This window comes from Gekko japonicus, unplaced genomic scaffold (genome assembly GCF_001447785.1).
Source record: "Gekko japonicus isolate JY-2015 unplaced genomic scaffold, Gekko_japonicus_V1.1 scaffold3822, whole genome shotgun sequence".
Lineage (NCBI taxonomy): Eukaryota > Metazoa > Chordata > Lepidosauria > Squamata > Gekkonidae > Gekko > Gekko japonicus.
In genome coordinates, this window is record NW_015176088.1 from 31,558 (window position 1) to 49,147 (window position 17,590).

Sequence of the window (17,590 nt, forward strand, 5' to 3'; positions counted from 1 at the left end):
TATCCCCTCCAGCCCCCCCCCCCCCCATTTTCTGGCTTGGGCATCAGCAGCTTGATCAGCATATTGTGTGCCTTGAAGTCCATTTGCTGAGACATCGGGCAGTGAACCCAGGCATTCTTAGAATGGCTTTCTTTCCCTTCCCCATCTGGGGAAAGAAAACCATTTAACCCCCCCACTAACCTGAGTCTCTCCGCAACAGGGGAGAGGCTCAGAGGAAGGGGGGGCATGGAGAAGGAGAGGGCAGGGATGCAGGAGAGGAGAGGGCAGGGACGCAGACATGCCTGGGTTCCCTGCCCGATGTTCTCCAGGTGCCCTGCGGCTGCGGGGCACCCAGAGAACATCGGGCAGGGAACTCAGGCATTTAAATACCCCCCTTCCCCCGAGTCTCTCCGCAGAAGCAGAGAGGCTCAGGGGAAAGGGGGGGTATGTCTGCCTGCCTCCCCTTCCCTTGTCCAGCCAGCCCTCCGCAGCCACGGGGCACCTAGAGAAGATCAGGCAGGGAACCCAGGCATGTGTAGAATGCCTCTCTCTCCCTTCCCCATCTGGGGAAGGGAAAGAAAGGCATTTAAATCCCCCCCAGGCGGTGGGGGGCTCTGCAGGGCTTCCCTGGCCCAACCGCCTGCGCAGGCGGGCCAGGAATGGTGGCGGGGGGGGGCTCCGGGCTCCTTTCTGCTGGAGCGCCGCTCCACCGCACTCCGGCAGGAAATGACCCCTGCTTATGTACATTTAAACTATCTGCCTGTCTCTTGGAGGCTTATCAATGGTCAACGGAAATGGACCCTCTGTGCCATTACTACACCTAAAAGACTCATATTACAGCACTGTAAAGATAAAAGCACACCTCCGGTAAATCAATGAATCAAGGACCTTAGAACTCTATCAACATACAGATAGCAACTGAGTACAGACTTATTTTTAGATATTTGGAAATCATTTACAGAAACTTATGTATTGATTTGCCTCCACTGCTGTCACAATTTTATCTTATATTTATGCTTTTTTCCCTTTCCACCTTTAAAAGAATCTTACTTAGTTGCTCAGCATGCTCAAGCTGCCTCAGTTTGCCTTGGGGCTCTGCAGGAAAGAGAGAGAGGGCTTCCAAAAGCCAGTTTGGTGTAGTAGTTAAGTGCGCAGATTGTAATCTGGGAGAACTGGGTTTGATTCCCCACTCCTCCACTTGCACCTGCTCGATGACCTTGGACCAGTCACAAGTTCTCTCAGAGCTGTCCTTGAGAAAGAGCAGTTTCTGTCAAGAGCTCTCTCAGCCTCACCTACCTCACAGGGTGTCTGTTGTGGGGAGGGGAAGGGAAAGGAGTTTGTAAGCCGCTCTGAGACTCCCTCGGGTAGTGAAGGGCGGGGTATAAATCCAATCTCTTCTTCTTCTTTAAAGACACGCTTATTTTTCCTTAAAAGGTTAACAGCCAGGGTGGAACAGCAAGACCAGGGAGTCTTTCTAGCCCAATATTGTCTGCCTTGACTGGCATCAGCTGACCAGGGCCTCAGATAGTGAGAGGCCTTTCCCAGCAAGTTTGCCAGCACTGCCCTGCCAAATCCAAGACATTTTGAGGACAGTGCCTAGGGAGGGTGGAGAGGCTGGCATCCCTATCATGCCCTGCTGAGGTTAGGGTTGCCAGCTCTGGTTTGGGAAATACTTGGAGATTTGGGGGGTGGACCCTGAGGAGGGCAGCTTTGAGAGAGGGGACGGATTTCAATAGGGTCTAATGCCACAGAGTCCGCCTTCCGAGGCAGGCACCTTCTCCAGGGGAACTTATCTCTGTCGCCTGGAGATGTTGCAATAGTGGGAGATCTCCAGCCACCACCCGGAGATCTCTCCCTTCCCCAAACTTCACCACCCCAAAATCTCCAGGAATTCCTCTGCCTGGAGTTGGCAAGCATGTAAATCTTGTACCCTCGGCCTTAACATTCATGCTTCGAATTCTGCAAAGCTGAAGCAAAAGGCAACACGTTGCATCATGCAAGAGAGAAACAGGGACAGGAGGAAAGAAGGCCCTTTTTTGGGGGGAGGCCCTCTCATGCGAGGGGGACCGTTCTGAAGCGCAGCACCGACTGCCGGTCTCCCAAGAGTCGGGCAGTGCAGCAGCTCTGGCTTTGGAAGCTCAGATCAGTGACGCCTGAGAAAATCCTCAGCCTTTTAGCAAGTTCTAATCTCCGGCTGCACATTCTGGGCCACGTGAGTGATCCCATTAAAGGAAAATGGACAGAGTGGCTAATGAAAGGAAACAGGGAGAGTTATTCAGTGCCTAGAAGATGGGAGCTTCCAAACAAAGGCTTCCTTTGTACACAACTGTGTAATATACAGCAATGCATGACAAGGATAACGTCCCAAATACAAATCTCCAGAAAGGACAATACAGAGTTTCTATGAATCAGTCATGAAACTTTATTTTACTTCATTTCTACTCTGCCTTTCTGTCCAATGGGAGCCCAAAGCGGCTTACCCCATTCTCCTCTCTTCCATTTTACCCTCACCACAACCCTGTGAGGTAGGTGGAACTGAGAGTGTATAAGGTCATCCAGCACGCTTCCACAGCAAAGTGAGGATTCGAACCTGGGTCTCCCAAATCCCAGTATGTCACTCTAACCGCTACAGCACACTGGCCCAACATGTTCTTATGCCGAATGAATTTTATTGTTACAGCACAATAAAATTCATGTTCTTATGCTATAAGGGGTGTGTGTGTGTATTTGGTGTAGTGGTTTGGTGTAGCCAGTTTGGGGTAGTGGTTAAGTGCGTGGACTCTAATCTGGGAGAACCGGGTTTGATTCCCCACTCCTCCACTTGCACCTGCTGGATGACCTTGGCCAAGCCATAGTTCTGTCAGATATGTACTTGAAAAAGAGCAGTTTCTGTCAAGAGCTCTCTCAGCCCCACCCACCTCACAGGGTGTCTGTTGTGGGGAGGGGAAGAGAAAGGAGTTTGTAAGCCGCTCTGAGACTCTAAGTGAAGGGCGGGGTATAAATCCAATCTCTTCTTCTTCTTCTTCTAAGTGCGTGGACTCTAGTCTGGGAGAACAGGGTTTGATTCCCCACTCCTCCTCCACTTGCACCTGCTGATGTGACCTTGGGCAAGCCGTAGTTCTGTCAGAGCTGTTCTTGAAAAAGAGCAGTTCCTGTCAGAGCTCTCTCAGCCCCACCTACCTCACAGGGTGTCTGTTGTGGGGAGGGGATCCAGCAGTCTGTCTCACACAGTGGCCAACCAGTCCCTCTGGATGGCTGACAACAGGGCACAGAGGCCAAGGCCTTCCCCTGATGTCGCCTCCTGGCTCTGGGGTTCAGAGGTTTAGTGCCTCTGAATGTAGAGCTTCCCCTTAGACTCTATGGCTGGTAGCCATTGATAGACTTATCCTCCATGAATCTATCTAATCCCCTTTCAAAGCTGTTTACTCCTGTGGCCGTCACTACATCCTCTGGCAGCAAATTCCAAATTTTAAGCACCCTCTGTGTAAACTAGTATTTCATTTTGTCTGTCCTGAATCTACTGCCCATCAGTGACATTGACTGTCCTCGAGTTCTAATATTTTGGGAGAGGGAGAAAAAGTTCTCTTGGTCAACTGTCTCCACCCCGTACATCATTTTATAAACCTCGATTGTGTTCCCCCTTCATCGTCTCTTTCCTAAACCGAAAAGTCCCCAGACTTTTCAGACTGTTCTTAGAAGGAAGGTGCTCCAGCCCCCTACTCATTGTGGTTGCCCTCCTCTGTTCTTTCTCCATTTCTGCTGTGCCCTTTTCGAGATACGGTGACCAGAACGGCACACAGGATTCCAAATAAGGCTACGCCATAGATCTATGCAGGGTGTCAGGTAGCCCTGTCACAAGTCTGGAATGGGGAGGGGTGCCCTCCCGTTTTGTGTCTCAGCTCTCCCTGGCTCACCAACTGTTTGCTACCTTATGCTTGACCTTGTAGATGCTCCAGCTGCAGTTTTACTCGGCTGGGAAAGTCAACGGCTTTTTGCTTTGCCCACCTGCACATGCGAGATGTATCCATTGGCTTATGCTTACTGGGAGGGATGTCTGATTCTAGTATAAGTCAGAGGCCCTTGTATAGGCGGCCATTCCTGACACAAGCTGTACACGTGTCTCTAGTACTGGATTTACCAATAAACAGCTATCTTCTTATGAAGCCCTGTGTTGTGTAACCTGACTAAGGACCCTGACAAAGTGTCAGGAATCTTCATCCCTCGACCCGCATCTCTCACGCTGAGATGAGCAACGGCGAGGAGACCGCTGGACGCCACTTTTGATGGAACCCCCGAGAAACTGGCGTTCTTTGTGGGACGTGCCCAGAAGTTCATCGTGAACTGGGGCCACCTGTTTCCTGACGAAGAACGCCGGGTGGACTATATAGCTTCCTAGTTGAGGGACGAGGCAGCCAACTGGTACGTGAGCCTGCACAATGCTGATGGTCCGGAACTCCAGTCGGTAGATGCCTTTATGTGGGCTCTTTGAGCTCAATATGAAGACCCGAATGCTGGTGAGCACGCTCAGGCTTACTTACGCACCTTCAAGCAAGGGAAGTGGTCGGTGCGGGAATATACTGAAGAATTTAAGCGCCAGGCGGCTAAGATCCAAGGTTGGCCCGATGGAGTGATGGCCGAGCAATACCGCCTGGGTCTGCACCCCGAGATCAGGGAGACGGTCCTTCGCAGTGCCCTCCCTGTGTCTCTGAATGCCTGGATGCGCGAAGCGGCAGACTAGGGACCCTGACACAGGGGCATTACAATAGTGGCTGTTTTTATTCCCAGTCCCTTTCCTCACAACCCCCAACACAGCGAGTTCAGGCTAGTGGTGCATCTAGCTCTGCACATTCTACTCTGACGGGCAGCGGCTCACCAAAGTCTCAAGCAGGGAGAGGCCTTTCCTGACACTGGCTACTGAGATCCTTCCCACAGAGGCTCGGGGGACTAAATCTGGGGTCTTCCATTTGCAAGACAGGCGCTCCGCCCCCCCGAGCGATAGCCTCTCCTTCATGGGTTGGCCCCATCACACAGTCTGTTGGCTCAGCCAGAGCAAAGCAGGGTTGCCGGCCTCCAGTTAGGTGCCGTGGTTAAAAGCGGCAGCCTCTAATCAGGAGAACCGGGTATGATCCCCCCACTCCTCCACATGAAGCCAACTGGGTGACCTGGGGTCAGTCACAAGTTCTCTCAGAGCTGTTCTCACAAGAGCAGTTCTCTCAGAGCTCTCTCAGCCCCACCTACCTCACAGGGGAGAGGAAGGGAAGGTGACTGTGAGCCGCTCCGAGACTCCTTAACCTCCAGGCAGTGACTGGAGAAATCCAACTCTTGGTCTTCTTCCTCCCACTTCTTCAACTGATCTCCGGACTAGAGAGACCAGCTCCCCTGGAGAAAAATGGCTGGCTCGGAGGGTGGATTCTATGGCACTGTCCCCTGCTGAGGTCCCTCCCCTCCTCTAACCCCGCCCTCCCCTCTGGGTATTTCCCCACCCAGAACTGGCAGCCCCAAGGAAAACTGAGGCCAAGCTACAAACATGAGCACGGAAAGAATCTGTTTCATTGGAGTGGGAAGAATGCTGAGTGTTAATTCACAGATCAGAATTGTCGACGTGCAAATTGACGTTACTTACGCAGCACACCGAGAAAAAGCTGTTGTGTGAAACGGGAGTAGGTGCAAATTCCGTTGTGTGTATGCGTGCATCTTTATTACTAGTTGAAGAAACGCGACTCACTGCAAAACGGCAGTCTAGATATATTCTCATAATACTACATCGCGGTTGTTTTCATCGTTTGCATCCTTCCCGTGATCTCTCTATTGTTTCTGCTAGGGCTTTTTTTGTAGAAAAAGCCCAGCAGGAACTCATTAGCATAATAGGCCACACCTAACAGCAGAAACCTATTAGCATATTAGGCCACACCCCTGACAGTGCAGCTCATTAGCATATTAGGCCATACCCCATTACTTCCCTTGGCTTGCCCGGGCGCCCCGTGGCTGCGGGGAGCCTGGACAAGCCACCACCCCCCCTTGAAGGGAAGGAAAGACAGTTTAAATTGCCTTCCGTTGGCTTGCCTGGGCGCCCCACGGCTGTAGAGAGCCCAGGCAAGCCAGCCCTTGGGCAGACTGGGGGAGGCATTTAAATGCCTCCCCGATCCTTCCAGGGGGCCCCTGGCCCGCCCGCCTTGGAGTCGCCAGAGGAGGATCGCTCTCCAGGCCTTCCCTCTAGCCACGCACACAGAGGGTTTGGCTGTAGTGGGCATGGCCAACTCTGAAGCCAGCCGGAACTCCGTTCCTGTGCGTTCCTGCCCAAAAATAGCCCTGGCTCTGCAAACATGAGGCCAACAGGCCCAAAAGCTGAACTGGAGGCAGGGGCAACAAGAAGGGCAGGAACGGAGAACTGAACTCATATACATGCACGTGCCAAATCAACGCATTTTAAAAAGCTGGCTGGCGGTTGCTGCTGCTTGGGTTCCATAGGGTTGCCAACCTCCAGGCAGTGACTGGAGATCTCCTGGGATTCCAACATCTCCAGGAAACAAAGATCAGTTCCCCTGGAGAAAATGGCCACTTTGGAAGATGGACTCTACAGTGTTATACCCAGTGGAGTCCCTCCCCTCCCCAAACCCCACCCTGATCAGCCCCCGTCCCGTCCCCACCAATCTCCAGGTATTTCCCAGGACAGGGCTTGCATCCAGGTATTTCCCAGGTCAGAGCTGGCAACCCTAGTTCTGAGACTGAAAGTAAACCCTGCCGGTAATGAAGCAACCATCCCCCTCCAGCTAAAAGGGTTGGACAGAAAGCTCAAACTCTTAGCCACTAAGTACCTAACTATACATTACAAAGTCCTTGTGTCTGCCCAGCTCAGGCTCACAGCCAGGATTTTGTGGCTTGTAGAGGAAGTGTTTTTTCCCCCTGGTGCGGCTGAAGTTCTCAGTGCAGAAAGAAAAGCCATTTAGCCCATAGGAAGCTGTTACCGGGATAGATCTCTAAACTGCAAGCTGTCGACCACTTTAGATGACATTTCTCAACTGCTGCAAGTTAATCACTTCTGCCGGCTTAAGCAACAATTCTGAGAACAAGCCGGCAAGAAAGTGAACACTTAGGCAGAAAGACTCTCTTAAAGGAAACCAGTTTCTTGACCCAGAGTTAGAAGGGATCCTAGAGGTCACCTACTCCAACCCCCTTGGGAATCAGTCAACTACCGCACCCCACTCTGCTTAAAGGAGCGCGCACCTTTTAAAAAAGTTTAAAAATGATTGAAAAAAGCATTTACAGGAGAAATTCTTGTGGGGCTGTGCCTTTAAGAAAGGGAGTGCCGTCCCCAAAAGCCCCACCCAGCCCCTGTTGACCGGATGCAGTCTGGGTGTTCGGTGCTTGGAAGTTAGCTCCCAGGCATGATTTGGTTTGGGAATATAGCACACCAGGAGAAGGGGGTTAAGCCCCTTCCCAGTGGTTACTATTTGAAAAGAGTGACTCCCAGGGCTATTTCAGATCGGGAAAACAGTGCAGGTGGGAAGGAGTTACCCTCTTCACCATGCATGCTATGGTCCTGATTCAAATTGGGCCCTGCGCACACCTATGAAGCACAGGGCTCCAGAACTACATCTGTCAACCATATTTGGGGATTTGCCTGGCAAGAGATCAGGAAGGGCGGGGTTTGGGGAGGGACCTCAGCCGGGGTACAGTGCCACAGAATCCGCCCTCCAAAGCAGCCGTTTGCTCCAGGGGGAACTCATCTCTGTCATCTGAGGATCAATTTCGATAGCAGAGATTTCCAGGCCCCACCTGGAGGCTGGCAACCCTCACTCTATGGCACGGTACCCTGATGAGGCCCCTCCCCTCCCCAAACTCCACCCCCAAATCTTCAGGAATTTCCCAACCCAGAGTTGGCAACTTCAGCTGGAGTTAGTGTGGCCAATGGCGTGGGTCCATAAAAGGCAGAGTTGTGTGTCCATAAGCTATAGATCTATCCAGGGGTCATTTCCTGCAGGAGCGCACAGGAGTGGAGCTCCAGCAGTAAAGAGTCCGGGGGGCGGGCACATGCAACAAGCCCCACCCCCTGCTCCCAGCAGCCCTCAGTCAGAACAAGAATCCCTCCTCTGCAAGGACAGATCTGCACGTTTCCCCCCCCCCCGATAGCTAGCAATCCAAAAGAGTCCAGTGGAGCCTGTGTGGTGGGTGTGGCCTTCTGACACACTTCCGGTGATGTCAGGGGGTGTGGCATATGCAAATAAGCGATGTTAATGAGCTATGCTAATGAGCTCCTGCACCTCTTTTTCTATGAAATGACCCCTGTATCTATCTATACAGCTATAATAATGTCAGACTCAGGCCTTCGATAACAGGCAAATAGGCAGCACCTGATGATGTATTTTGCTTAAGACCTGTAACCTTTCCCCATGATTTACCTGCTTCTGTCTGCTTGTGTTTTCTTATCGCTGCCCTCACCGCCATTATATTCCTGGGGGTGGGGGGAGTGTGCCCGCGTAGTGGAATAGGGAGGTCGCTTAGTAATCTTCTGAAGAGGCCCCAAAGACATTGTTCTCACGAGAAATATCCTTGGAGGAAAGTCTGTGCCTGGCTAGATAGTGGTTGTATATCTTTCAAGACCACTGTAGTGATGCTGACGTTGAATGCATGGAATTTGGGGTTGTAAGTACACCTTGTGTTTCCCACCTTGCCAATCAGTCCTAACAAAGCGTTTGAACCCACAGCATCTCATATCTCTAAATAAAACATTCACTGAAGAAAGTGTGTGTAGAGAGTGATTTGACTGGGAACCTGACAAATAATTTCCTTCAATCTGCTAGTGCTATGGCACAAAAGGCAGGTGAACATTGGAAGAACATTTCCCGTGGAGGCTCCATTTAGCTATTGCGGCTAATTACCTCGGAGAGACCTCTTGCCCACACATCTCTCTCTATATATAATCACGATTTATTTTTCTGCAGAAAAACAACTGGACGCACCTAATGTCACAGGAGATTTCAGAGTTTTCTTCTCCCATGGTAACGGATCCTTTACTGTACTATATAATTCAAAAACCCCAAAACTGCTTAATTGTTATATACTGCAAGCACAAATGACCCTTTTGCAATTGAGCAGAGGTCAGTCTGATCACGGTCCCTGGAGGGCAAACTCTCCCCCCCTAGAGATGTAAAGTTTCCGGAAATTTTGACGCTCGGAAAAAAACCCGGTTTTTTTCGGGGGGAAACGGACATTTTTTGAAAAATTGAAAAAAAATGCTACATTGGCATTTTTTTTTGTCTTTTCTAGATTGAAAGTCATTCTGTTATTTTAGGAACATAAAATATGACTATGGACATTTTTACTTGGCATGAAATTATCACAACTAGCCTATTAAAAATATAGTGTGTCCAAACAATTATTACAAACAGAATACCCACCCACATGCAAAAACAAAACTGAAACCTTTTTCTTTTCTTGTGACAATAGCACCTCCTAAAGGAAGAAATGCATCTTGTTCTTGCATTGGAGAGTTCAGTTTGTAACCTAGGACTTGCTTGTCCTCAGTGCACAGAAATTAGATCAATCTGATACCATATATATATATATTTAGAAATTATTTGGAAAATACAGAAAAAAAGGCTTTAAGCAAAAGAGGGGGGGGGGGGGATTTTTCCCCGATCTTTTTTCCGGGCCTTCACATCTCTATTCCCCCCCCCCTCAGCTGAGAGTTGAGTGAACCCACCTGGGCAAAATATCTCATCACCACCCTTAGCGGCTGCCTGCCTCCTCCCCAGCCTCCCTGCTCTTACCTGGAGGTGATGAGAGGCAAGATCAGCATCTTCAACATCCTCATCAGCAACTCTCCGGGGAAAGAGAAATACTGCTTCTCCTGGAGGGGAAAAGGAAAAGCAAACGTGTCAGGCCATGGGGAAGGAACTTGGTAGGGCCAGGAAAAGGCTACACAAAATAAACACAGCTGGGGCATGATCGGGCTGCCAGCCTCCAGGTGGCATATCCAAAGGAGAGTTCACAGGAGGAGATTGTATCGATATAAAGACACTCCGTGAATGAATGATGAACAAAAGCAGAAAGATTGTATTGTACAAAACAATTGAAACAGTTTTAAATCTTTGTTAAAGTTCAACAAACCCTTATATATTCTTAAAGAGCTAGGATCAAAAAGTACTTGATACAAAGGGAAAATTCTAAATGAAGTCCACAAACCCTTTGTATAAAAAACAAAGGTTCTACGTCTTGCAGGAGTAGCAGCTATACACGGCTGGCTTCACTGCCGTGTTCGTGTTCTGGTTCTTCAGAGAGCTGGTACTGTTTAGCGGTGAAACTGAAAATATACTTCTATCTCACATCCACTACGTTGAACTTTAACAAAGATTTAGAACGGTTTGAATTGGTTTGTACAATACAATCTTTCTGCTTTTGTTCGTAATTCATTCACGGAGTGTCTTTATATTGATACAGCCTTCCAGGTGGCGGCTGGAGACCTCGTAGGATTCTACTGATCTGTAGGCAACAGAGACCACTTTAACTGGGGGAAATGGCTGCTTTGGAAGGCAAAATCTATGGCACGGCACACTGCTGAGGGCCCTCCCCAAACCCCACCCTCCTCAGGTTCCACCCCCAAAATCTCCAAGTATTTCCCACCCTGGAGCTGGCAGCCCTGAGCATGGACAGAAACCAAGCGCAAGAGTCATGGAATGTGGCCCTGGATTCTTCTACAACACCAGTCCAGACTGGAGTTTATCAACCGATTTATGCCTCTTGTTGCACCATTCTGTCTATTTTCCCAGTATATTTTGTGTTTCAAAACATAATTTATATTATTTTATCTTTTGAACTGGGGCGTTTTGTTGAACACAAGGCAGGATAAAAGTACCTCGCATGCACTGAACAAATCACCTGTGTTGCTCCAACACAGTTCAAGTGCTTCCCCCCCCCCCCGAAACGCTTTATTCATATGCAAAAACATGCACATTGAATTGTCAGATTAAGAGATTACACCTCATGCCACTGAATACCATATCTTTAATTGGCAGCAGCCCTCGTTAGTATAACTATTATGAACCTCAGATGACATACACAGAATATAAAAAAGGGAAATAAGTGATAACTCATACTAAAAAGGGGGGGAGGAGCTCACCCCCAACAGCCAAGTTTTAACAAAATGGAGAAAACAGAATAAGAATGGTGAGTGGAAGTTTTCCCTGAGAGGGAATTCCAAAAAGATGGTGCAGCAACCAAGAAGACCCTGCTTCAAATACCCACTAGTCACCCCTCTGAAAAGAAGTGTCTTCTGCTAATCTCAGAGCATGGGGACAAATATGTGGGGGAAAGTGGTCCAGGTAGATGGTGAAAGTGGGCACCTCAAACTATCTGGGATTGCAGTTACACACGGCCCCCAAACGTTTCTTGTTTCATCAACTCTGCCCTTCACAGATCTTCCCCCAAACCCATTTTGCTCTTCTTCTGAACCGGTAAACACTGAAACCCAGGCGGGAATTGTTCCGAGAGAGGGTCTCTGGGCGCAGATGGCCACTGGGTTGAGGAGCACGGAGCCTTGGACGGGCACGGGAAGCTGCCTCGTACATGGCCTATCAAGACCAGTCTTGTCTGCTCTGCCTGGCTGTGGCCGTCAAGGTCTCAGATCGAGGTCTTTCGTGTCACCTACGTCCTGAGCTTCAAACTGGAGATTGAACCTGGGGCCAGTGTTCCCTCTAAGCTGAGTTAGTGTGAGCTAGCTCACAGTTTTTTAGCCTCCGGCTCACACATTTTTATCTTAGCTCAGGAAGAAGGGCTCCAGAGCAAACTAATTTATGCAGTGGCCAAATCGCTCGCTCACAACTTTAATGCCAGTCACTCACGAAGTAGAATTTTTGCTCACAAGGCTCCACAGCTTAGAGGGAACATTGCCTGGGGCCTTCTTATATATAAAGCAGGTGCTCTGCCAATGAGCCACGCCCCTACCCCTCCTAGAAAGCCACAAGCCTGCCACAGTTCAGTAACCAGCTCTGTCCGTGTGCCTGGCTCCGATGCCGAGTCATAACCGAAACAACTTCTCTAAACCTTAACAGAGATTGACACACGGCTTCATCGTATCAATAGCTGCCCATCATCTTTATTTAATTACATTATTTATAGTTTGCCTTTCTCATTGGAACTCAAGAAGAAGGAGGAGATTGGATTTATTCCCTGCCCTTCACTCAGAGTCTCAGAGCGGCTTACAAACTCCTTCCCCTCCCCCTCCCCATAACAGACACCCTGGGAGGTGGGTGGGGCTGAGAGAGCTCTGACAGAAACTGCTCTTTTTCAAGGACAGCTCTGACAGAACTATGGCTTGCCCAAGGTCATCCAGCAGCTGCGAGTGGAAGAGTGGGGGAATCAAATCCGGTTCTCCAGATTAGAATCTGTACACTTAACCACAAAGTGAGTCAATACTATCTATGAAGTAGGACATTCAATAGACAGAGAAATAGGATTTGGGTAGAGTTGCCAATCCCCAACTGGGGGCAGGGAATCCCCTGGTTTGGAGGTCCTCCCTCCAGTTCAGGGTTATCAGAAGGGGGGGGGGAGAATGTCCACTGAGCTCTCCATTATACCCTATGGAGACCAGTCCCCATAGGGTGTAATGGAGAACAGATCCATAGATATCGGGGGGTCTGTTTTTTGAGGTAGAGGCACCAAATTTTCAGCATGGCATCTGGTGCCTCTCCTCAAAAAACACCCCAAGTTTCAAAAAGATTGGACCAGGGGGTCCAATTCCATGAGCCCCAAAAGACAGTGCCCCCATCTTCCATTATTTCCAATGGAGGGAAGAAAGGCAGTCCCTTCAAATGTGACGGCCAGAACTCCCTTTGGAGTTCAATCGTAATAGTGCTTCTTCCCTCCCGTCTCCTGGAGGCTCCTGGGAAGTCCCCCGCTGGCTTGTCAGCCCCACCTGGCAACCCTAGATTTGGGTTGTGGAATCATCCAGAAGCCTAGAAAACAGAACTGAGGCAAAGCGTGTTAATGTGACAGATTAAATGATGTGAAATTACATCTAGGATCCATTTCACAGTCAACTATACACCGTAGTATAGACCACAGTCCCTGAAAAATCAAAGTAACTTTGTAAAGCATTTTGTGCAGTGCTACCCTATTGCCTGCGTAGAAAAGCCCACTTAAATGAACACTTCGGGCAGGCCAGTCCATAAGGCGGGGACCACAACGGAGAAGGCCATGTGTACAGGCAGTTGTTGATGTTGCCCATTTGTGGGCCGGCACCCGCAGAAGGCCCTGCTCAGGTGAGCAAAGCTGTCATGGTGGAGCATAGCGGGTGAGACTGCCTTGCAGATATCAGGGTCCAAGGCCATGAACGGCTTTGTGTGTGACAGTCAGTAGTTTAAATTGAGCCCGGTAACTGATGGGCAAGGAGATCGAATCCGTCAGTCCTAAAAGAAATCACCCCTGACTGTTCCCTGGAAGGCCAGATCCTGAAGCTGAAGCTCAAATACTTTGGCCACCAAGTGAGCAGGTAGCACTCACTGGAGAAGACCCTGATGCTGGGAAAGATTGAAGGTCAAAGAAGACGGGGACGGCAAAGGATGAGATGGTTAGACAGTGTCATAGATGCAACGGACATGAAATTGAGCAAACTCCGGAGGATGGCGGAAGACAGGAGGGCCTGGCATGATGTGGTCCATGGGGTCGCAAAGAGTCGGACTCGACTGTGCGACTGAACAACAACTGATGGGCAGCTGGTGGAGTGACTGTAGAATGGAAGTAATACGCACGCTCCATCTAGCTCCAGATAATAACCGAGCTGCAGCATTCTGCACCAACTGGAACTTCCGAACTGATTTTGAGGGGAAACCAATGGAGAGTGCATTACAGCAGTCTGGTCTCCAGGTGACTGTGGCCAAGTCAGCCTTCTCAAGGTAAGGGGCCATTTTTCAAGCTAGGCTGAATTGGAAGAAAGCCTTTTTTTTTGCAAATGTGTTAGCTTGCTTCTCCAGCAATAATGACGGGTCCAGTACAACCCTGAGGCTCTTAACTGAGGTGGCAAGGGTCAGCTCAACCCCATCAAAAGCGGGGAACCTATGGGGAGCATAATGTTCTTCAAGACCTCTGCCTTTCCAACCAGCACTACTTTGGTCTTTTTAGGTCTTTAATTTCAATTTGTTCACTCTTGGCCATTTAACCACGGCAGCCAGGCAGCCATTTGGGACCTCTAGGGCTCTTGTTGTAGAAAAAGCCCAGCAGGAACTCATTAGCATAATAGGCCACACCCAACAGCAGGAACTCATTAGCATATTAGGCCACACCCCTGACGGCACAGCTCATTAGCACATTAGGACGCACCCCCATGTTACCAGAAGTGTGGTTATCCAGCCACACCCACCTTTTGCTTGTTATTCTGTTTACCTTGTTTGTTGTCAAAACCAGGGGCTTTTTTTGTAGCAGGAACTCCTTTGCATGTTAGGCCACACACCCCTAATGTAGCCAATCCTAGTGAGTTTCTGCTGTTGGGTGTGGCCTATTATGCTAATGAGTTCCTGCTGGGCGTGGCCAACTTGGGAGCCAGCCGGAACTCCGTTCCTGTGCGTTCCTGCCTAAATATACCCCTGGGGACCTCTACTGCATCACCAGGAGATCTGGACAAGGGGAAATATATATACTGATATCTACCATTTGAGCTGTGGTACCGGAGAAGACTCCTGCCCATTGCTTGGACAGTGAAGGTGACAAACAAGCAAGTATGGGAGCGCATAAAACCAGACATGTCATTGGAAGGAAATATCACAAAACTGCAACTGACTTATTTTGGCCATGTCATGCGGAAGAGCTCACTAGAAAGAGCAATTATGCTTGGATTGGTTAGCAGCAAAAGGAAACCTGACCACCAAAGAACACGGCGGTGACTAGACACCATAAAAGTCAACACCAGCCTGAAGGTGGAACAGCTCAAAGAAACAGTACAAGATTGGAAAACGTGGGGAGAGCTGGCCCATAGAAGGTTTATTCACTCAGAAGGTTTATTCGGTATAAAACCAGCACAAGTCAATTACAATCAATCAATCACCTCAGTATCTCAATACAAAAAAGATACTAGTAAGATTTATAAAATATCAAATATTTAAATAAAAACTGTATTTAGTAATTACAAAATTGCTAAAACTCTAAATGTCTACAATACTCTAATAACAGTTGAATAAGTGTTCTCGGGGTTATACAGTTCTACTCTGCATCCCCTGGACCTTCTAGATTATTTCTAAGGTTGTTCTACACGTGTAACACGTATTTTTTTGAGCTACTGCTAGAAATTTGGCACAGTTTATTATGAGCTGTGGGACAGGATCAAATAATAGTTTCCTACTTCTTGTCTGAATATCCATTATACCTCTTTATGATAGGATGAATAACCTTTACTCTGATGGTTTCATATAATACACAGTGGAGTAGAATATGTTCAATTGTTTCAACTTTCCTTGAACCACATGGGCATAATCGCTCTGGCAAAGGTACCTTTTTATACCGGCCTTCTAACACCGCCGAAGAATAGATGTTACATCTTGCCAGGGAGTATGCTAGCTGGCCCAGAGAATCGCCAAGAGTCAAACACAACTGAATGGCTAACACACACACACACACACACACATACATACACACAGGGGTCATTTCGTAGAAAAAGAGCTGCAGGAGCTCATTAGCATACCTAATGGACTATTAGTGTAATAGCCTATTAGCATATGCCACACCCCCTGATATCACCAGAAGTGATGTCAGAAGGGGAAGCAAAATGGGGGGGAGACATCTTCAAAAGCCTCCCCTTCCCTTCCCCAGTGTCCGATTCCCCATTCATTCAAAGTAAATCCACATTTGATGAACAAAATAGAATTTATTAAAAGAGATGGTTAGATCAGGAACACAATCATTGTTAGTAATGACTACAACAGTCCAAGGGAAACATAATAAAGGAACTTGAACCGAGACAGGACCAATGATCCCAATTCCCGCTGGCGGGAGGGTGATAAGACTTTGCGCCTTTTCCCTGGGAACACAACGGTTCATACTACATTTCTCAGGCATCAGAATACAAAACAAAGCAAGCAAGCCATAACTCCTTCCCACCTCCAGCTGGTCAACCTTGAGCAGTTCCGCAGTGTGCTAGCAACAGAAAGTAAACACCTACACTAGAGGCTACAGGAGGGGGGACGAACCAAGAAGAGTATACCATGCAGAATACAACATACAACATAATGGCAGCTTGCTGACACCCAGGCGGGTGGAGGGGAGCGAAGAGAGAAGGGGTTTAAACTTTAAACCCCTTCTGTTTGGAGTCACGTCACAGCGGCGGTGCGATCTTCCCATTATATTCTATGGCCCCATAGAATATAATGGGAAGATCGCGCCGCTACTGCGGTGCGCGGGGCGGAGAGCTGGGGGCGGGGCTTGTGCCTGCTCCTGGGCTGCTGGAGCGCTGCTCCGGCATGCTCTGGCCCCAAATGACCCGTGTGTGTGTGTGTGTGTGTGTGTAAAGAGAGAGAGAGAGGGTGCTCTGTATTGTCTTCATATCAATGACAGCCTACCCCAAAACTATGAATGATTTGGCCTAAGGGCTTTACATAAAGACTGAAGAGCATGGGGGATAGGACTGCACCCTGTGGGACCCCACAGGATAGGTCCTACTAGGGTTGCCAGGTTCCTCCTGGCCATCAGGGGGAGATGGGGGGAGGTTAGGCTGCCAAATCCAGGTTGGGAAATGTCTGATGATTTGGGAATGGAACCTGGGACCTCAGTGGGGTACAAGGCCATAAAGTCCACCTTCTGAAGCATCTGTTTTCAGGGAACTGATCTCTGTAGTCTGAAAATGTTGCTGACAGATCCTCAGGTACCACCTGGAGGCTGGCTTCCCTAGGTCCCACACTCACAATAACTGGTTTCCAATGGCAATTCTTTGGGCCTGGTCCATGAGGAATGATTTGAACCCGTCTAATGCATGCCCCCTGTGCCTACTTCTGCCTCCCGGCACCTCAACAAAATAGAGAATAATTTTAAATGTGGTAGAATATTATGAATTACATGCTAAAAAAAGTATGGCTCTGATTTTTATTGACACCGAAAAGGCCTTTGACAACTTAAACTGGATCTTCCTACTAGAAAAATTAAAAATAGCAGGATGTGGAGAGAACTTTTTGAAAATGGTCAAAGCTATTTATGAAAGTCAACGAGCTACAATAATAATAAATGGTGACTTATCAAACAGTTTCCAAATCCAAAAAGGTGTAAGACAAGGCTGCCGCCTGTCACCTCTTTTGTTTATCTTTGTGCTAGAAACATGATTAGAAATGGTCAGAAAAAATAAAGAAATTAAAGGACTACAAATAAGTGGAGAGGAATTTAAAGTTCAGGCCTTTGCTGACGACATGGTATACATATTGGAAGAACCACAGTTATCAATTGACTAGTTGTTACAAACACTACAAAGCTATAGTAAGGTAGTTGGACTTAAAGTTAATAATACTAGAACAAAAATACTAACAAAAAATTGTGATTCCAAAGTAATTGGATATATTCAAAATAGGTTAGGATTTGAAATTTGTAAGAAAATTAAGTATCTTGGTATACAAATAACAAAAAGATGTAGCACACTCTT

At 48.4% G+C, this 17,590-nt stretch overlaps 1 protein-coding gene across 1 annotated transcript in view; it reads right to left on the minus strand.

The window, feature by feature from the left end:
- The window catches only part of LOC107123486 (excitatory amino acid transporter 5-like), a gene marked incomplete at its 3' end in the record, with an annotated part of 55,768 nt that overhangs the window by 27,473 nt on the left and 10,705 nt on the right, over positions 1 to 17,590 (minus strand). The window contains exon 3 of the mRNA XM_015426741.1: positions 9,750 to 9,829. Coding sequence (XP_015282227.1) covers positions 9,750 to 9,829 — 80 coding nt within the window. The remainder of the gene's footprint in view (positions 1 to 9,749; positions 9,830 to 17,590) is intronic.